The following is a 21604-nucleotide window of genomic DNA, read 5'->3' as shown; positions in this document are numbered from 1 at the left end:
AATGGCCATGTAAAAGATCAAACCTATTGCAAGTCTCATCTCAAGTCTTCTTTTTGAAAGCTATGAAACAGCATCACCTAGTGGACTGAGCTGAAAATCAGCAGAGCTTCACATCTTCCATCCAAATCATGGCAAAAGAGTTTATTTCCAAGCAAATAGTTAGAATATTCAACTTCAACACACATCATGTGAGGGCATTAGGAAAACACACCATCTCTCTCTGCCAAATATCAATATACTTTATTCCAGAGTGTATATACAGGCATAACCTTCTGTTGAACAACCATAAAGACAAACTAAAATTAACAGGCGAGTTTGAGAAACAAAACTCACATACATTTAAGTTCTCTACAGAAGTACTCCAGGACTGATATTGATCAAATAAAAATAGAAAACAAAATGAGACATGTCAAAAATATCTAGTCTTAACCCACTCCATTATCACTTAAACCCACCCAGCTCATTAGCATAAGAAATAAATCAAAACATCTTCACACACACATTCACATCCATTCAACTCAGTCAGTAATTTACACTAAAGTAGCACAATGAGATGCCACATTAATAAGTGAAAAAAGGCTCATTCTCTCCTTCACGCACACATACACACAGAGTTAGTTTCAGTGCTGACTCTCTGCAGAGGCAGATCTGGAGCGGCTCTGTTTCCTCGGGGGAGTCGGAGAGCGGGAAGGGGAGCGGTTGCTGGTGGTCTTCTCTGGGGTGCGACTGACTGAGCGGCTGCGAGAGCGCTTGCTTCCACGCTCAGGGCTGCGACTCCGACTGGGTGAACGGGAACGGGAGCTGCTCCTGCTGCGGGAACGACTCCTGCTACGACTGTGGGGAGAAGAGAAATAAGTTAGATTTTGTCTGTGCGAATTTTAGCGTGAAGTCAAGTGCGATTGTCGGTTACATACTTCCTCTTGCGATCCTCGTACAGCTTGAGCTTGCGCCCATTCAGATCTGTTCCATCCAGCTTCTCGATGGCATTCTTCATATCACTGTGTGAAGCAAACTCCACCACCCTGCAAAACAAATCAGGACACACTCAGTTACAAGCATGTGACGGTCAGAACACAGTCTTGTGTGTGTATGTACAAGATCTTACCCTTCATTCTTATTGGTCCTGTGTGCATCCACAAAGGTCACTTCTCCCACCTTCCTCATCAAGTCCTTCAGATCCTGCAGGAAAGCAAAAAGCACTTAATGACTCGTTTTTAAGAAACTCAAAAGCACTGAGTCACACTGCAGTTTAGCACCCACTTTAAATACACACTGCAGTCTGCAGCATCTGCTCTAAATTGTGCACTGGCGCACCTGTAGAAAACTCCCTCAACAGATGTCATCTTACCTGTGGATCTGTACCAGTTATAAAACTACCAGAGCGTTTTCGCCAACACGAGTCTTTTAGATTGTGTGAAACAGCAGGAAGCAAAGCCCTCAGATGGAGACACGCCTGACTAAGCTAGTTCCTGAGAACTGGTTCTTCTCATGATGTTAAGTAGTTTTTTGTGCAAGTCTCTCAACTACCTACCGGAAATCTGTAGCATCTTTCTCCATTTACAACTAACTCCAGATTTAAAGTGACAGAACCCTCTTTACCGTGTAACTATCCAGTGTGATGAGCTACTTACCGTTCCAAACCACAGAAGGCATTAGCAAAGAGCCACTTGTCCAAATAGCAAACGGAAGCAATGAAGCGTTAAAACGACCTCGGACTCGACCCATCCGGCCTCCGTAAGAACGGACCCCACCAGAGAGAGAGGATGGGGGAGGGGCCAAAACCCTGCACCCCTCCCCGCTTCAGCACCAACAGAATAAGACCCAAACAGCAGATCGGGAGGATGGAGCAGATCTGACATCACAGACCCTCCAGAGAGCGGCTACCCAGCTCCTCTAAGGCTATCCTGTGCTACGGCTCTGTCTGGCGCTACGGACCCAGCCAAGACTTAGACCGGCAGACACTGCGTGTCGGGTGAGGCACCAGAGGGACACTATTCAGAACACAACCAGGGGAGGGCGCTATGCACCTCGCAGGCTGTGCATGCAACTCCAATTAAAGAATACCAGAGCACAGCTGTTAAAGAAAAGGTTTGAAAAACATGGGTCTGGGTTAGAGAACCTTTCAGCATTCAATTCATCATTTTTTTTTTCTTTTTCTTTTTTTTTTACTTATGCAAGGTTTGGCTGAGGTGAAGAGGAAATTCTACTTCCAGTTTAACAGTAACAAAGATAACTAATAGTTTGTGTGCTTGTACTGATTTCAAAGGCAAGAGAAATGCAGGGATGATGAAACGCTACAACAGCAGGCTGCTACACCACTCCGCTGCTACCGCTCGGGATGCTCACCTGCCAGCTGATTCGAGAGGAGAGATTCTCCACAATGATTCTGTGCTCCGTGCGCACTGGTGGTCCGTACCTAGGAAAGGGGCAGAGGTTAATTCATTTGACTTAACTGTATCTGAACAAACCGCGTGTGATAACTAGGGATGGGCATTTTTCAAAAATACTGCACTAATTTTTGGCCTCATAATCAAATATTCGTTCATTTAAATGACGTTTAGAAAGACGTTATTTTTGAAGTTTAAGTTTGTCACCGTTTCTGAACAAGCTTACAATTAGGCAATATACACAAGTTTGTTATATCTTAAGGTTTGAAACATATCTTTAAGTTGAAAACATTAAATTGTAAACAAAATATAAAGAACAAAAGCATTTAAGCTCAAGCAGCAAAAAAAAAAAAAAAAAAAAAGCAGACTGCGCCAGTTATTGTACATATACACTCAAGTCAGAATTTGTTTTTTCACGTTCACGTTGAGAAAAACAAAATCCACATGCTCGAGAGAAAACGCTGCGCTGACAGACGTTGCAGAGACACTAAGGTAACGGTGTGCTAAGCAAAGTTTCTGACAGCACTTTGTTTTTTCTGTTCTTAAACCAGTCTGTAAAACTGTATAATGTCTCAAAATCATATTTTGCAATCTGATAAGTTATCATCTCAGCTCACTCGGTACAGCTGCGCTTACCTGCAGTCATGAATGCAGAGATAGACAGCTGTCTTTCCTCATTTGACTGTTTGGATTTCATGTGATTTCTCATTTTGGCGGTGATATTATGATAACTAATTTTCATTGATTAAAAGTAATTGCATTTTGAAATATCATTTAGTAAGATGATTTTAATCCAAATAATTCCAAACTTCACGAAGCAGACGACATTGTGATCAAATACAATCAACTTGTTAAACGCGCTCCACAGCGCCACCCAGTGCATTTAATTATAACAGTTAGTGCTTGGGATTTATCATGGATTCCCTGCATTTTATTCTATTGCATTTTATTTTTCGAATAAGTTAGATCGAATATTCGAAAATTCGAATAATCGTGCACACCCCTAGTTTTAACTCTCACATTGCTGGGACATCACACCTGGAACCCCCATTGCGGGACTGGCGATACCCTCCGAATCGTGGAGAGAAACGTCCTCCCATTCCTGGGCCACCACCTCTTCCCCTGCGGGAGCGGGCATGCTCGATAGTCACCCTGAAGTTAATGAAAAAGAAAAATTAAGGCCAGGAACTGGTTTTATGCATTGGTTAGATTTAGATTAGATTGAAGTGTAGACACTGCGCTCAAAAGTGGAGGCAGATATACATGAGCTTGCAGGGGCAGACTAAATGATTGGACAAGTCAGGCATACATGACCAAAGAGAAGTCTGTCATTTTCACTGGAAAGCCAATAATTTAATTAAACATTACAAAGTAAATTTGTTAAAAATGACATAACCTCAGTTTAGAAAATTAGGCGAATTTTCATTATAAACCAACCACAAGAAAGAAGTCTAACATGTACATCTATCTTTCTGGGTTCAGTCTCACCTCTCGCTGCACAGCTCTTTTCCATTCAGCTCATACACTGCGTCATCTGCGTCCCTGTGGTCGTCAAACTCCTGTGGAAATCAGACAGTAGGGGGCAGTGAGACACATTTCACAACCACCTCACACATTAGACCCCCTGAGAGTGTCAATACTCACCACAAAGCCAAACCCGTTTTTCAGGTTAATCTCTCTGATTCGTCCGTATCCTTTGAAGAACTTCTCCACATCTCTTTCCCGAGCATGAGGGCTCAGGCGGCCGATGAACACGCGACATCCACTCATGTTGATAAAAAGATTCAAGGAAATCTAGGAATAGAGGGTGAAGAGGACTGTTAATCAACAGTCTGGCAACGTGTACTTTACACTGCAGGAAAGAGCATTTGTGCGCCGCCCTGCTGGTCACACGCGGCATAAACACTGGATAATCATTTATACAAATCCACGTTTCAGCATTAATAAACACCCGAAAGCACGACAACCGATTCGTTAAACGAAAAGGTTTTCTGTAACACTAGGTCTTTCAACTAATATAAAACAAACTCGTACCTAAAACGATTGATCTAACGTTTCTATTTGTTCTGAATTTATACCAATAAGTACAATATGCATCCACTAGAGTACAAAAATAAATCAGAGCAGCTACAACTTTCTAATTAAACGTTTATCAATTCTAAAAGATTAGATTCGAATAAACCACGACTAATATGGCGAACACGGATCAGGCGTGCGGCCGAGGCCCAGTCAGCATGCGCAGATAGATTTACTCGATGTTAAACCGTAAAAACGGACAAAATACCGTTGAAACGAATTATATTTGCATTTAACTAAACTCAAACAAAACGATTAGCTAGCAATGTATCTAAAACAAAAAGTATTTTTAAGAATTCTACTTTGTCCTCTCACCTCTGCTTGCAGGACAAAATGGCGTTGGTCTCGAGACTGAGGACCGCGGCCGCGCGCGGAAGCATTTATATGCGTGTTCACGCGCAGGGGGGGAGGGTAATGGGAGGAGAGTCTCGTGCTCGTGCATGCGTACGTAAACCATAGACTGTAAAGACGTAAACACATTGAAAATTAGTCTTCGTATATACTTATACCAGTTATAGCTTTTAATCAAAAGTCCTGAGAGATATTTATTTGCTAGACTTTATACTTTTAGCATTTTAACTCGATTAACACAGTTGGAGCCGGATTGATCCAGTCTGGAAGTTTCCATGACCTGATTATCTTTAGGCTTCTGCTGAAGATATCAAGTCACATGAGAACAATGACTCTTAGGTGTGAATTAATTTAATTAATGTTTAAAAATATTCAGAAATGTCAATGCCCCTTCTCCACCCAGTGACAGCAATAACATTCAGGGAAAAGCCTTTTAGTTTCTTTATTCTCTATATTCATCTGTAAATATCTGAAATTGTCCATCACATCAAAACAAGAAGTACTAATCGAGGCTAGAAATGGCATCAGTGAGGAATGCCTACAAAATGGGTCTTTGCTGTAGTAAAATATCTCAGTTCTGGTCTCAGACTAAATTAAACAAAAATAGCATCATAAGAATTAGGCTCTACAGGTTGATAAGATCTTTGACAAAATAACAGTAAACAGAATCATATTTCAAATATAAAATTCTATTTTATAAATACTTCACCAAAAACATATTTCCCATAGATTTGACTCATGGGTGGTGTTTCCACCTACAATGCCATGCCACCCTGAGCGGCAAAGGTGGGCTTCTAGAGAAGATTTGCAAAGAGAGAGGCAAAATGGCACAGAAAGATCAAAATAATACTGAGAGATGTATAATTTACTCTGATATGGACCATAGTCAATGAATACACCTTTTTTAATATTTCATGAATAAACACATTTTAATGTTCTTAACTGTAACTGTCGATCTTTCAGCTGACGAAATACTGAAAATTAGCTTTTCTAACAAAATTTGTGGTAAGACATGTATTAAGAAAATTGCTATAGGACCATAAGTCAATCAACCTATTGAACGAACTGTGCATCTGTCTTTAGAGAGATTTTCACTTGTGAAAAATTAGATATGGCATCTACATTTACTAAGGTCTATTCCAGAGCCTGAAAATACCCTACAACCTTTAGTTGTTACCTTCATTTACTGTTGAGGCTGGATTACGCTTCACTACTTTTAAAATCTGAAGAGAGGCTGAAGAGCATCATACACTTGCTGAGGTTGTAAAAGGTTACAAAGGAAAACTGGCCATTCTAAATGACTGAAGATCACACACTACCAGACTTTCAAGTCTTTCAAAATACAACAAAGTCACGCAGAAACATGTTTGATATCTTCCGACTGGATGGACTCAGTCTGAAGCTAAAAAACTGGAGTCTGTGCCCATCACACACAATGTGATTTTAGAGAAATCTGCAGCCTGGTTTTGACTTTTGGCAACTGGTGTCGACTCCTCCCGACTGAAAATCAGGACAACAATCCGTGCAAAAGTCATGTAGTGAGGTGTGGATGACTCATATTAACATCAACATCAATCTTTTCAGTCTGCACTTTTAAAAGCCAGAAAGCACAATAACTTAAGTCAAGAGAAATGACAATTAACACCTTTGCAACACACATTCCCTATCTTTCTTAATCACTCGCATTCAGCCACAACACTGTTGTACAGTAGGCCTACTGATACCAGACCTGATGTGCAGACCCCACCCACACGTTCCCACCCCCCAACATCACCCTCACAAATGCCCCCTTTGTGTCCTCAACGACAGAAAAATGGCGCTTTTGTTTCAGTTGAGTCCAGCATATCAATGGCTTACAGTTATAAGGCTGCAATTTCCAACTGCTGTCAGTGTGTGAGACACGTGATGACATCGGCCCTTTTATTATAAATTCATTGAAAACCTTTAACTTAAATATAAAACAAATACAGCCAAAGATATCGAAATAAAATAAACGTAAACCAAAGATGGCATTAGTTTGACATCATATCATTAAATTAAAGCAGATTTACATTACTAAAGTCACTGAGGAAAAAAGTAAGGTTGGGAATGTAAATTCCTCTGCAGATGACACACAGTTTTATTCTATCACAAAATAGAAAAGAATTAAATACACAGCAAACTCGGCTAAATCTAGAGAACACCCAGATGAGATTAAAAGTCAAAGGGACAAACAGAAATGAATTGACTACTGAAAGTTCAGTATTTTTGAGGGGCCTGTAGTGCTGTCACACACCAGCAGGGGCAGTCCATCATGTTCACCCATCATTCATAATGTCCTACTTACAAGAGAGAGAACACTAAATGGCAAACACTGTTTTGATTTCCCTAAAATCTCAGTAGAAAATCAAACAATTCTAAAACTTTAAGAGAACCATTGCAAGGTTTTTAAATCCCTGTAGGCTCTACAGAAAAAGCATGACTGATTTCCCCTTTCAGAGACGCCATGAGGTCTGGTGTTCATCCAGCCCAGCAGGAGGCGCTGTAGCAGCAGGATCAGAGGTTGGAGTGTATGTGTGTTCAAATTAGTGTACAACTGTGTGTGTGTATGTGAGATCACACACGGGTGTGTCTGCAGCTGTGTGAGGTTCCAGCGGCTGCCTCTGGGGCAGATGAGGGCTCATCGTCGCTGGAATCGTGTGTGTGGGAGTGTGTGTTCTCCTTCCGAAGGCCCATGCAGATATGGCTCTGGAGCGCGGCAGGCGTGAGCCACTCTCTAGGCAGACAACTCTGCAGAAATGGTATACAGGAGCTGAAATATGCCAATCGATTCACCCAGCGTGGGATCTCTTTCCCACACAGCAACTAGAGAGAGAGAGAGAGAGAGAGAGAGAGAATAAAATGATGTGAGAGTGTAGAAAAATTACAAGCATACATGTCATCATCAGTCAGTGAGGTTGTATATGGCCTATAGTCCGATCATTCATAAAAGAAAGACAGAAAAAGTCATTAGGAGAGTAAACCGACCTCAGACAGCGAGGATGAAAAATGGTTGCAGTTTTTGTGCATCAGGTGGTAGGCGTTCCCCTTGAACTCCTTTCCCAGCTCCTCCATTATTTTATCAATGTCCTCCTCTGCAAAGTCTGTTGTACCCAGAGCTATAGCCTCTCTGTAGAGAAAACAGGACTTGTGATGTGGTTTTTATGGCTCATATGTTTGTGTGTATGTGGTTGTGTAAAACTCACTTGAATTTGAAAGTCTCCCCCAGTTCTGAGGCATTTCCAGGGCTGATCTCAAAAATGCCGCTGAAAGGATATGGATGGCCGCCATATGCAAACTCTAATGGAAACAAAACAGCAAATGATAATGTAGGTTGGGAAAAAAAATTTGACTGTCACTTTAGAAGGAATTTTACAAGAACGGTATACTTCACTTTAAATCCAGGTTGTCTTGAACATTGGGAGGACCAATGTACTTAGTACAGTAATCAATCTAAACTATTAGCAAATAATAACTTTATTTTAAAACATGCACAAATTCACTCTTAGTTGTATGCCTAATATGTTAAAAACAAATATTTCTTGTCTCATCACATCCAGTTACGTAAATGATTATTTTCATTTCAAAACAGCGAAATCTGACATAAAGTGGAGTGGTTTGCTTTCTTGGATATTCCTTTTTGTCGTTTAAAATTTCTATCATAAATATTAAATGTTTAGCAACTTACATCCTACCTCGCATTCTTTCACCATTAAAAATGTAAGTGTTATGCTGTAATTCATATGTGGTATCTGTGAACAGTACCTTCTCTGATTTGATTAACCATCTCAATCATTTTGACATTGACGAGCGCAGTTAGACCGCAGAGGCAACCAGCCACTTTTTCTCATCCTAACGACAAACAGAGCAGCATCAAGAATATCAAATATTGGTGGGAACAAATTTGGCCATTTTGTCCCTCTCAATGTTTATGGTGGTTAAGGCCCTGCTTTAATATCGGCAAGAAATCAAAATTGACGATTCTTGTCTTTATGTTTTTTATTTATCAATGCACATCATCTATCCAATCAATTACTGGTTAACAAAATCAAGTCAAATGTTTTTCTTGTTCGAGAAGCCGTTTGACTTGGATATACATCACATTGCAATCATCTTTTTTTTCCCTATTCTGACATATATCTGTGTATTAATGAGAGGCTAGAGTAAAGATCCCACAAATCATGGCTCACTCCTCACTCCTCAAAAACGTACAATAACAAGGAAGATTAGTGATGTATGTGTATATATCACATTACTTAAAGGAACACGCCGACTTTTTGGGACTTTAGCTTATTCACCGTATCCCCCAGAGTTAGATAAGTCCATACATACCCTTTTCATCTCTGTGCGTGCCGTAACTCTGTCTGACGCACCCACCGCTAGCCTAGCTTAGCACAAAGACTGGAGGTAAATGGCTCCAGCTAGCATACTGCTCCCAATAAGTGACAAAATAATGCCAACATTTTCCTATTTACATGTTGTGATTTGTATAGTCACAGTGTGTACAAATAACAAGGTCACATGAGACACGGCCATCTTCTAACCGTATACATACTGGGAACTATAGTCTCAGAAGGCGAAGCACTGCTACTTCAGCGGAGTGATTTGCTCGCAGCACTTGAGAAGCCCCGTGGTGAGGAGCAGAGAGTTCGCTCAGATTTGGAGTAAATCACTCCGCTGAAGTAGCAGTGCTTCGCCTTCTGAGAATATAGTTCCCAGTATGTATACGGTTAGAAGATGGCCGTGTCTCATGTGACCTTGTTATTTGTACACACTGTGACTATACAAATCACAACATGTAAATAGGAAAATGTTGGCATTATTTTGTCACTTATTGGGAGCAGTATGCTAGCTGGAGCCGTTTACCTCCAGTCTTTGTGCTAAGCTAGGCTAGCGGTGGGTGCGTCAGACAGAGTTACGGCACGCACGGAGATGAAAAGGGTATGTATGGACTTATCGAACTCTGGGGATACGGTGAATAAGCTAAAGTCCCAAAAAGTCAGCGTGTTCCTTTAAATGTGGCAACTCCAATTACTACTACTTAAATAAAAAATAAAAAAACTGAAATGATGAATGATATTCAGTTGCTCATTCAGTTCTATATTATCTTCACCCTCACGTCGTAGTATTTTTTATTTGACACTCTAAATATATCAATAATGGAAACTAACTGTCTACCATGTCCACTAATTAGTCCCAGTAGCTGAAACAACCCTTTCCACTGTGTGTAATGAAGTTCTTTACAAATGGGACTGAGGCTCCAGTATAGGTCTAGAGTTTGATGCAATAAAAGAAAAATATTAAATCATTGAATAAGCTTAATATGTCACTCTACCTCTGCCGTAGATCTCTATTCCTGAGTGGAAGACTCCAATACCCAGAGTGGAGGTGTATTCATTTATCCAGTACTAAGAGAGCAAGAGGGAGAACGACATCATCATACAATCATGTTTTAATTAACTGTAACTGTATTTGTTTCTCTATGTCTGGATCTATCTACCTATCTATATTCTGCATCCTGTTAGCTATATACAAGGCATTCAAATCAATGAATGGTTCAAAGCCCTGACACACACACACACACACACACACACACACACACACACACACACACACACACACACACACACACACACACAATAAGCTGGGGAAGCTTGAGAGAAAACATGTATGTGTGAGGCCAAAAAGGTGCACCAGCTGCCCTTCATGAATAATAGAACATGCAGAACATGATTTAATGTACACAGAGACTAGTCTATCCCACCCCAGTGTTTTATATGGTGTGTGTATTCCAGGGGAATGCATGAATTAACTTATAATACATACTTTGATTTGGATATAGTATTTAGATAGAGTCTTATTAAATGTAAAATAAACTAATAAATCCATGTGTACCCATTAGTCACTTTCTTGATGTTAAAATGTCTGTCTTGTGGTTTTATGACATAATATTGCATAAAATATACAGCATTTTAATGACAAGAAGTGTTACTTCCTAAATAAACATTTGGATTGCCACAATCACTGTTCTATCTAGTGCGAGTGTTCAGATTGTGATGGGGTTACAGCGCCTCCTCGAGCCAGGGAGTAAAAACACACGCGCTGTCATCTATCTAGACCGCTGTCAAAGATGCTTCACACACTCACAGTAGGTTTGAAAACGTGCTTTCAAAATGAAACCTCTGTGTTATCGGCCCAGATTCTTCATCACTACACCATTCCTTAAGTCTTTGTATTGTTATTTTATAAAATGCAAAATTAGAGCCCAAAAGGAGCGAGGTTTATTATGATAAACGGTGTAAACTAAAGTATGAAATAATGGAAGGGTTAAAGTTCTTACCATGTCATACACATTAAGAATAACGGGCTCATTTGCCATCCTGAGAGAGAGAAGCGCGCGGTCCCTTAAAATAACGGGCGTTTATTGCTCTCGAGCCCCTCGCGCACCCGGGTTTCGGATCCAAAGAAGATAAAAACACAGCAAAGTCGCTACTCCAACATCCAAAAGACCAAAACACTACATAAACGACCCACTCTTTTCATTTTATCCATCAGAGAGTCATTCTGTGCGATGTTTCGCTGGGCTCGTGGGCCTGGTCGCGTTACTAACCGAGAAACAGCGGCTGCAGAGGTAGGCACGGGCGAGGAAAGGCAACAGGGCATCAGTTTCCATCAATGGTGAATCTAGCCAGAGAAAACAGGCACTTGTGGCCTCTGAGTGCGCAGCGCGCGGACAGTCTCCGGTAAGCGCGAGGGGAAGAGAGCACATGCACCGAATAAGACCTATTTCACCGGTTTTCAATGGTAGACACTAACCAAAAAAAGTCCTGAAAGGGCGCAGATGATATGTGATGCACAACGACTGGCTGTCAGCCAAATCAGGAGTTTGGATTCCCGTTAAGATGACCAATATTCCATATAGAATGTTGCTGTAAAGAAGCGCGCGCTCGCGCGTGTTTCGATTGCACGGGTTTTGCCGCTTGTCTGAGCGCTGGGGTCGCAGATGTGATGTCGAAGGGAGCTTGGTGCAGTTCCGACCCCAACAGCCACCAGCGCCGCAGTCCCGGGGTTTGTCCTCATGGAGGCCGCGCTGAGCAGCACGGACGCGGTGTGCAAATTCCTAAACACGGTTCATTCTACTGATGGTGACATCACTCTAGCCGGGTGGCGAGCGTGAGGAATCTAGTGTGCACTAGAATCAGCGGAGCGTGCGCTTATTACATCATCATCATCATCATCACGATCAATACGCAGCGCGTTCATCATCCCCCTCCTCCATCCGCGCAGAGCGTTATATCGGGGCGGGGGCGATGCGTATTATTCCGATCTCCAAATAACAGTGTTACGTTAAAATGGCATCTGAAGAATCTTTTAACAGACATAAACTACAAACTGTACAAAATGAATAATAATTTTAAAGGAAAACAACGAAAATGCTAAATGCTACCTGATCGTTGGTTAACTGTAACATATTGGTATTATATATTATATAAAAAATATTAAATTATATTTTACTGCAAAAGAAGTAACTTTTTACTTGTAAAAAGTCTGCATGGCCTTATAATTTACTAAAAATAAATATGTATCAAGGCAATCCATATCGATTACAGTGAAATATTGTTACAAATATGTTTTTGTAGTAAAGAAAAGTATAGAACCACCTAATATTTTATGGATGAAGAAGACATATTTCTAGAATTTCTGCAGGCCATTACATTTGTTTAGGGCTGAGGTTATTTTTGCTTGCAGTTACATTGTGTTTCATGCATTGTTTACAGAATTTGACACTTTTTTGACAGTGCATTATTACAGGAGCTCATCTAAGCTGGTGCATAGCTCTCAGAGGGTTTATTTGTGACAGAGAGGGAGATGACTTTAATGCTTACTGTATAACCCATAACACGGTGAGGCTGTCCGTTTTCATATAGGTTTAGTATTTGATTGATGGTGTTTGTGCAAAATTGCACTGTTAAGTCTTATCTAGAATACATAAGTGCATGAAGGAAAATGTGTTAGACATGTTTTGCTGCTGTCATTTAAATAATGAAACAGCATTACAGAACAGAGAGGTGTCTTTTTAGGTATGTCATTTAGAATACTGATTATTCAATATTCTAAATACATTAGAAGTAAATGTAAATAAGCCAAATCTTTAACCAGGATGCATCCACTCTTTCTGCTTTAGCCATAATGTAATAAGACTCCAGCAGAGGAAGCACTGCATTATCACTCTCTTTTGTTTCTCTCTCCTACTTTAAGTGCATTCAATCACTGCTGCCTTTGAGTGTATTGATTTCTGATGAGGAGGACTACTACACACACAGACACAAACACACACAAACATGCACATACCAGTAGTCATTTGTCAAAGGCACGTGCTTCTGTTCTCAGACAGCAGACAAAGAGACAGCAGCAGACAGCCCATCCACTCACACATACAGCATGTTATCGTGAGTCAGTCATCTCAATGGGACACAGATGCAGAGCAGTTCTCTGCATTTCATCCATCCCTCATAAGCAATTGAACCCACTTGTCACAGTATCAAAATATTTTGTATCTGCTGTCAAGAGTCATGGTTATGGCACTAGGACAAGGGATTAAAATATTTTGACAGCAATAATTTTACTATCACACACACACACACACACACACACACACACACACACACACACACACACACACACACACACACACACACACACACACACACACACACACACACACACACACACACACACACACACACACACACACACACACACACACACACACACACACACACACACACACACACACACACACACACACACACACACACACACACACACACACACACACACACACACACACACACACACACACACACACACACACACACACACACACACACACACACACACACACACACACACACACACACACACACACACACACACACACACACACACACACACACACACACACACACACACACACACACACACACACACACACACACACACACACACACACACACACACACACACACACACACACACACACACACACACACACACACACACACACACACACACACACACACACACACACACACACACACACACACACACACACACACACACACACACACACACACACACACACACACACACACACACACACACACACACACACACACACACACACACACACACACACACACACACACACACACACACACACACACACACACACACACACACACACACACACACACACACACACACACACACACACACACACATTATGTACATGTAAGATCTGTAGCATACTGTATTAGTGAAAGTGAAAAATAATCCAGTCAGAACACAGCTGAGCTTTATGACGACAGTAAAATCTTATTATATTTAGCCTATTAATTCATATCATATCATATTGTAAAGCTATAATTATTATAAAATTTTCATCTTAAAAGGGTTAGTTCATCCAGAAATGAAAATTCTGTCATTAATTACTCACCCTCATGTTGTTTAAAACCCTTTCATTCATCTTCGGATGTCCCTCCATTGACAGTCAGATATTAATATTTTACAGATTAATATTTTGTAAATAAAGTGGTAAATTCATTGGGTTATTATTATTATTTCTTTTTTGCAAACAAAGCACTCATAAAACAGTCCCTTCATAAAACTTGAGGCTTAAAAGTTAAAACTGATGTCTTTACTACCTTTGGTGGTTGACTACCACTGTCAATGCGGGACAGAAAGCTCTGATCTTCATTTGTGTTCCGAAGATGAGTGAAAGTCTTACGGGTTTGAAACGACATGAGGGTGAGTAATTAATGACAGAATTTTCATTTTTGGGTGAACTATCCCTTTAAGAAATCAGAATTCCTGTGAAATCCTGAAGGGGGCTGTGAAGACACTTATAAAGCTTATTCTGTATGCGTATTTTGGGATATTACATAAAAAACAATGGATGGAAACCCCAAGATGCGCATACATTCTAAAAAATGAGCAATTAATTTTTAATTTTTATACGAAAAGACGACATGCGCATAAACTACGATGGAAACTCCTTTACCAAATAAATCACGTGACTTTGCATCAACAGTGGATGTGATTGGATGACCGGACTAACCAGCAGACGAATTTCATTCTCTACACCTAAAATGTGTGACGATTTTGTAAACACATGGGATGTAAACACTGCTTTATTCCAATTTTGTCTTAAATTCGCAACGTTGGATGGAAACATAAGTGTGAAGCGTGTTTTTCCGCAAAAATTTACAACAAAAACAATTGACTATTTCACCTTACGTCACCTTACGTCCATCCTCAGTAATAAAACTTTACCACACGGTTCGTCTTGTTAACATTAATGCATTTGGTATCATATAACAATGATTTTTTAATGGTAAGCTGTTTTTTTAAAGAACACATTAATCTAGGTCAATGTTAATTTATAAACAAATTCATTTTCATTCATAATACATTCATTCTAATTTCTGCATCTTTAAATGTAAAAATGCACTTGCATCTGTAGATGTCAGTGTCAATACAATTAATGATTTAGCCGGTTTTTTTTTTTTAAATACTGAGAAGCAAAAAGTAAATTGTCTTTTCAAACAAATGATTTATTCAATGCTTGATGCATGTGAATCTAACATTATTTAAACTGTGAAATGTGAACGAGCACTTCATACATTGCCTTTACATGTGTTTTTTTTATCCACACAGACCTGCAGAAGATCTGCCATGACAACACAAACACATCTGTCAGTTACAGGACAGATATTACAGTCAGAAGCAGCACGATAAAACTGCCGCCCATAAAACTGCAGCGCTGAGACCAGCAGCTCAACTTGGCAAGGCACGAGTTGAGGTGAAGAAAAAAAATTAGTGTACAAGAGGATTCCAGAAACACAAGCCATATACAACATCAACAATACATCTTTTTCATTCTGATTGTGAATTCTAACAAGTTCCACCTTTAGGTTTTGTTTCCCCTGTGGGAAGAAGAGCAAATACAAGGCCAAGCACTGATGGCAAATAAACAAACTGAACAGCTTCACTTCCCACACTTTTGCAGTCACTGAAATGCATCCTGCATGTTCCAACATGGATGAGTGAGAAATTAAAGCATTTAAAAAAAAAAACAAAAAAAAAAACCACTCTCAACCCACATCGTGCACGCTTTCGAACATACTCTTGCACAAGCAGGTACCCGAGAATACCTCAATTAATCTAATGGTACAACCTCAGGCTCATTCAAGCACTCTCTGGAGGTGCAAGACAGTCTGTCTTCTGCCCAGAAACACAGCTCCACCTCGGCCTCGGAGTCCTGCCTGCGGCCCCTCTGTCTAGTTCGGATTACAGAGATTTCTGCAGCTGTTGATCCAAACACTGTACTCATCATCCCTGTTCCCTTATTCCACCATGCGATGTCATCAGGCATGCTGGATATTCTGGTTAAACGCCAATGATTATCACCAAATTAATTGTGAAAATAATTTACAGCTACATGCGTGTCATCATAACATGGCATAAACGATTAAAGAAAATTTGCACATTCTGCTTCCATTAACTGGGTTTCCATTTTCACTCCCTGGTTATGTTTGGACGAGTTCAAAAAAAAAAAAAAAAAAAAAACTTTAGTCTATAAAATGTGATGGGTTAAAACGGGCCTCGGGGCCCCCGGTGGTTCAGCTGAAAGCGTTTGTAAGCGATGAAACCTGCTGTCACTACTGCCAGGGCGACTACAGTATACAATGTCCATGTCCCGAAAGCAGATGAAGATTCTCCATCGGCACGAGAGCTTGTGGGGCCGTTCTGCAGAATAGGCTGTAGACATATACAAACACATGTAAGTGAAGCTGATTGATTGACAGTTCCCAGAGATGTTATCTACATCACAATTGCGATGGCCAGCAGAACTCACTCGCTGCTGTATGCGAAGATGCACATCCTCCCCTGCAGACCGAAACAGCTCCACTGCTGCACCGTGAGACAGATTGTCCAACCTCTGGCCATTTATCTACACGAAACAATCATGTACTCATCATTTATTTTGAAATAAGAGCATATATGAAAATTCAACTTTCATATCAGTGGAATAAATATCATTTTACAATATATTCAAATAGAAAACAGTTATTTTAAATTGAAATAATATTTCACAATATTACAGTTTAAATCTTACTGGCTCCAAACGTTTATGTAAAGATATATTTTATAGTTTATAGTTAAGGGAACACTCCACCGTTTTTTGAAATATGGCTTATTCACCGTCTTTCCTACATTTAGATAGGTGGGCAAACGCATTTTTGTCTCAGTGCATGCATTGTTTTAGTTTGGCAGCGCCGCCACTAGCTTAGCTTAGCATAATGAATGGAATAGTTTGTTGCCAGCTAGCATATCGTGAGTAAAAGTGATCAAAACATTTAAAAACAAAAACAAATTACTTCTTGTGGCCTGCATATTCACAATGAGTACAAACAGCATGCAGATTAAGTCTAGGCTATTTCCTAGGCAGATATATTGGGGTGAAGCACAGGCAAAGCACTGCTATTTGGGCACAGAGATATCACGCAACACTTGAAATTCCCCAACTTCCGTCAACATACCGGTGTGAATAGTAGAAGGCTATTTTTCCTACAGTAGACATAGTGAACATGGCGGATTTTGTGAAAGATAAAGATCCAGAACCACGTGACGTGAGGATGAGAGCCAACACGAACTGGTGGTGTGAATGTGGGGGAATATGCCAACCTATGCCGACTGAAATAGTGTGTCTGTGCTGCGGCGAGTGGGACAAGGTACTGCCATCGATGACCAGGCTCAACGTGGGGGGATTTCATGTGTTGCGTGATATCTCTGCGCCCAAGTAGCAGTGCTTTGCCTGTGCTTCACCCCAATAGTCCCAAGTCAATATCTGCCTAGGAAATCGCCTAGTCTTAATCAGCATTGCTATTTGTACTCATTGTGAATATGCAGGCCACAAGAAGTAATTTGTTTTTTTTATTTTTATGTTTTGATCACTTTCACTCACGATATGCTAGCTGGCAACAAAGGATTCCATTCATTATGCTAAGCTAAGCTAGCGGCAACGCTGCCAAACTAAAACAATGCATGCACTGAGACAAAAATGCATTTGCCCACCTATCTAAATGTAGGAAAGACGGTGAATAAGCCCTATTTCAAAAAACGGTGGAGTGTTCCTTTAAAGTTAAAATGTATCCACTTCTGCTCTGGTGAAGTGGCAGTTTTGATTCACAGTTAAGTACACGGATATTTAAAAAGAATTAAACATGAGTAAAGTATAATTTGTTGAGTTTGTACAGTAAATTACAGTGGTTTTACCGCAATAACTTTATCTCCCTCCTGCAGACGTCCGTCCAGCGCGGCTGCTCCGTTTTCTTTGATTTTTGCCACATAGATTCCGCTGTCATTCATTATATACTGCTGGTCCACTCCACCGACTATATTAAACCCCAGACCTGACAGAGACGGAGAGGATGTTACACACAGCACCAGGTTGGACTACTTACATGATTAAACTATGGTCAGAAGGCCTTAAAGTGATTTCTGAAGAAACGGAGATGGTGTACAAACAGACATGATCCCAGCCAGGCATCACTTCTTATGATACAGTGGTCTCATTCTTAATTCACACACACATGGAAAACATCACTGTGAAATGCAGTCCTTGCTATCAGAAACATTTTATATCTATTCTAATGCATAATGTAAGAAATGTTAATCGAAACACTTAAAATTAGTGCTTGAAATTATGCAGTAGGGAAAAAAAGTTCGTCGTCTTTGCTCTTTTATGTATTTTAGTAAGAGGTTGATACAACTCAAATTTAAAATCACAACGAAATGAAAAAAGCAACAGATCTTTTCCTCTGAATTGTGACGTACATCCGAGTGAAACCAGATTATCAAAAGGCAAAATGTAAAGTGGGGACTTGTGTCTTTAAATTAGTAGTTGATTGAATTTTGAAATATGGGTATCACTCAGTGATTGGAGAAGTCCGGCATATGTCACCAGAGAAAATAGTGACGAAGATATGCAATTTTGATTAAACATTACAAGGGGAAAAAATGAATAAAAATACAAGGATGATTGATTCAGTAAGACCTAGGCTATAACACGCATTTCGGTAGATAAAGTGAATTTTCAAATTTTAAATGTATTTGATTTATTTACGCAATTTATTTAAAATTTAAAATGTAATTAAAGATAAATCTGAATATGTACGGCAAGACAACAGAGTCTGAAACAAAATAACAGAATGTCAAAATGTAGGATAGCGATACATCACTGCACACTGGTGGACAGTTTTGCACCTGGTATTGCTTTATTGTAAAATCATGTTAAATAATAATATATCAGATCCAGTCCAGGGGTCTAAGTAAGTCTAATTTAATTTACATTTTCTTTCCCAATATTGAGAAATGGGTTGTAGGGTGGGCCTGGTATCAGCTGAACAGACTGACTTGATCTACAGTGTTGATGACGTATGAAGATCCTATTATTGTTTTCAAGTCATACCCTTTAATCAAAGTCAAAGTCCAGACCTATCAGAGCAGTCCAGTCCATAACCTCACAAAGGTCACACACGCCAACGCATTATATAACAGTTTAATCGAAGTCAACAGGCAGCTGAGACTGTCAGCTCTCAGAACCTGCACAGATCCAGACCCACAACTCCTCAAAGACTTCAATATCAGGCAAACATAGTGCGAATCTGCCAGAAATGTGTCTTTATATGTTGGTCGATTTCGCTGATAGTGTATTGTGTCCTGGTTCTGAACTTTCGCTTTCATAACACAAACGTCTCTAAATAAACCTCGATCGACTCGTCTGCAAGAACCCACTCGTGTCGGGATTATCTGTCCGGGTTTACGGCGCCTGTTAAATCAGCACTTCTTGTTGAAGCGGGCCGAACCAGCGGCACAGAACCGAACCGCCGGACTGAACTCTGTTTCAACAGCTCCAACAGTGCAGGAGAAGTCGAAGAGAGAGCCAAACTTACCAGCCGGGCCTCTTTTCAGTGTAATATCTGTAACGCTCGCCGCGCTGTGTGCGGATCCGTTCATGATGTCGGAAAAGTTCTACTTTTTATTCCCGAAACAGCTAAAAAGCCTCCTAAAGCGTGCGGAGCTCCGCCTGCTTCCTCTCTAATGCTGCCGGGACACGAGCGCACCCGTCACTGCCCCCTAGAGGACAGCAGCTGAACACTTTCAAAGCGCACTGCAGTGACTCATCTTCGGGAGTCGGTTCTTGCAACAGCTCGCCATATTGCATCACAAATATGTAAAGAAATCTGTGTAGTATATGCTCTAAAACTATTGATGTTATTGCTTTTTTCGATTAGATGTGTATTGGAATTGTATTAAATAGCACATTCAACTACAAAATAATTCATTTGCATCTCTTGGCTGAAAAAATAATAATAGCCTACTTGTTTTAAACTATTATACACTCAAGTCGTACAAATTTTCAGTATGTTTTATTTGTAAGATTTGTGCTTGTTTTTCCACACCAGTCAAATGTCCATACAGTCAGCGCAAGCGACTTGTTTGAAAGAGGCAGTTCTCTGTTCAGTGAATCGGTGACCGGTTGACCACTCGTACCGACTCATACGTGATTTGTGAACAAATCTTTTAGACATTATGGCTGCATCCGAAATCACATTTTTCCCTACTATATAGTAGGCAAAAACAGTATGTGACTAAAACTATATAATAGGCGAAAAACAGAATGTGACTAAAGAAGTATGTCTATGGCTGTGTCCAAATCGCATACTTACCTAGATAGTAGGAGAAAAACAGTATGTAACTAAAACTATATAGTAGGTGAAAAACAGTATGTGACAAACTATATAGTAGGTGAAAAACAGTATGTGACTAAAGAAGTAGGCCTAGGCCTATGAATATGGCTGTATATGAAATCGCATACTTCCCTACTATATAGTAGTAGGCTAAAAATAGTATGTTACTAAAGTATGTCTATTACTACATCCAAATTGCATACTTCCCTACTATATAGTAGGCTAAAAACAGTATGTTACTAAAGTATGTCTATCATTACGTCCAAATCGCATACTTACCTACTATATAGTAGGAGAAAAACAATATGTGACTAAAACTATATAGTAGGCGAAAAGTATTTGACTGAAGTAGGCATTTGTCTATGGCTGCGTCCAAAATCACATACAAACTATATAGTACTAGGCGAAAAACAGTATGCGACTAAATCTATACAGTAGGTGAAAAACAGTATGTGACTAAAACTATATAGTAGGTGAAAAGTATTTGACTGAAGTAGGCATTTGTCTATGGCTGCGTCCAAAATCACATACATACTATATAGTACTAGGCGAAAAACAGTATGCGACTAAAACTATACAGTAGGCGAAACAGTATGCGACTAAAACTATATAGTAGGTGAAAAACAGTATGTGACTAAAGAAGTATGTCTATGGCTGCATCCGAAATCGCATACTTACCTACTATATAGTACTATATAGTAGGTCAAGCGTTGATGCCCCTTGTGAATGCAGCATGAGGCCACGGGAGAGGACTTATGAATGGCAGTGATGTGACATAACTGACCCTGGTAGGTCACATGATAATGACAACATGGCGGATGTAGTGCGTCCAAATTACATTCATACTACACACATTCATACTACATTAGTCAACATTTGAAGTACTGTAGATCAAAAAAGTTAATCAAAGTTGTCCCTAAGACAAGAACGGGTATAGTTCAAAATTCATGCATA

At 40.1% G+C, this 21604-nt stretch overlaps 2 protein-coding genes across 3 annotated transcripts; both read right to left on the bottom strand.

The window, feature by feature from the left end:
• Nucleotides 1-223: 223 nt before the first annotated feature.
• Nucleotides 224-4908, bottom strand: srsf5a (serine and arginine rich splicing factor 5a). 2 transcript variants are annotated; one of them, XM_081351385.1, is made up of 8 exons: nucleotides 4779-4908; nucleotides 4032-4181; nucleotides 3876-3946; nucleotides 3408-3539; nucleotides 2347-2416; nucleotides 1106-1179; nucleotides 915-1022; nucleotides 224-834 (listed from the first exon to the last, which is right to left on the bottom strand). In XM_081351385.1, the coding sequence occupies exons 2-8, from the start codon at nucleotides 4155-4157 to the stop codon at nucleotides 621-623; spliced, it is 795 nt and encodes a 264-aa protein (XP_081207511.1). In that variant the 5' UTR covers nucleotides 4158-4181; nucleotides 4779-4908; the 3' UTR covers nucleotides 224-620. The 2 variants fall into 2 exon arrangements, with proteins under 2 accessions (XP_081207511.1, XP_081207512.1); XM_081351386.1 differs by having other exon boundaries at nucleotides 3426-3539; nucleotides 4779-4812.
• Nucleotides 4909-5720: 812 nt separating this feature from the next.
• On the bottom strand, nucleotides 5721-20029 carry LOC308681993 (deubiquitinase DESI2-like). Its single transcript, XM_081351392.1, has 7 exons — nucleotides 19853-20029; nucleotides 18174-18310; nucleotides 16753-16848; nucleotides 10168-10240; nucleotides 8039-8132; nucleotides 7821-7962; nucleotides 5721-7658 (listed from the first exon to the last, which is right to left on the bottom strand). The coding sequence occupies exons 1-7, from the start codon at nucleotides 19914-19916 to the stop codon at nucleotides 7410-7412; spliced, it is 855 nt and encodes a 284-aa protein (XP_081207518.1). The 5' UTR covers nucleotides 19917-20029; the 3' UTR covers nucleotides 5721-7409.
• Between the last annotated feature and the right edge of the window lie 1575 nt (nucleotides 20030-21604).

The sequence above is a fragment of the Scardinius erythrophthalmus genome (genome assembly GCF_964197995.2).
Source record: "Scardinius erythrophthalmus genome assembly, chromosome: 21".
Lineage (NCBI taxonomy): Eukaryota > Metazoa > Chordata > Actinopteri > Cypriniformes > Leuciscidae > Scardinius > Scardinius erythrophthalmus.
Note: the sequence above shows the minus strand (reverse complement) of the source record. Positions and strands in the feature narration are given on the sequence as shown.

What these genes read in the sequence shown, in the direction of transcription:
- srsf5a (XM_081351385.1), bottom strand. Translation starts at nt 4,157, where the DNA reads ATGAGTGGATGTCGCGTGTTCATCGGCCGCCTGAGCCCTCATGCTCGG. An exon ending in AAAACGGGTTTGGCTTTGTG is followed by an intron (nt 3,947 to 4,031) that starts GTGAGTATTGAC and finishes TGATTTCCACAG; the next exon opens with GAGTTTGACGACCACAGGGA. An exon ending in CCTCTCGAATCAGCTGGCAG is followed by an intron (nt 1,180 to 2,346) that starts GTGAGCATCCCG and finishes GCTTTCCTGCAG; the next exon opens with GATCTGAAGGACTTGATGAG.
- LOC308681993 (XM_081351392.1), bottom strand. Translation starts at nt 19,916, where the DNA reads ATGAACGGATCCGCACACAGCGCGGCGAGCGTTACAGATATTACACTG. An exon ending in AGGGAGATAAAGTTATTGCG is followed by an intron (nt 16,849 to 18,173) that starts GTAAAACCACTG and finishes TGTTTCGTGTAG; the next exon opens with ATAAATGGCCAGAGGTTGGA. An exon ending in ATCTTCGCATACAGCAGCGA is followed by an intron (nt 10,241 to 16,752) that starts GTGAGTTCTGCT and finishes TTGCTCTCTTAG; the next exon opens with TACTGGATAAATGAATACAC.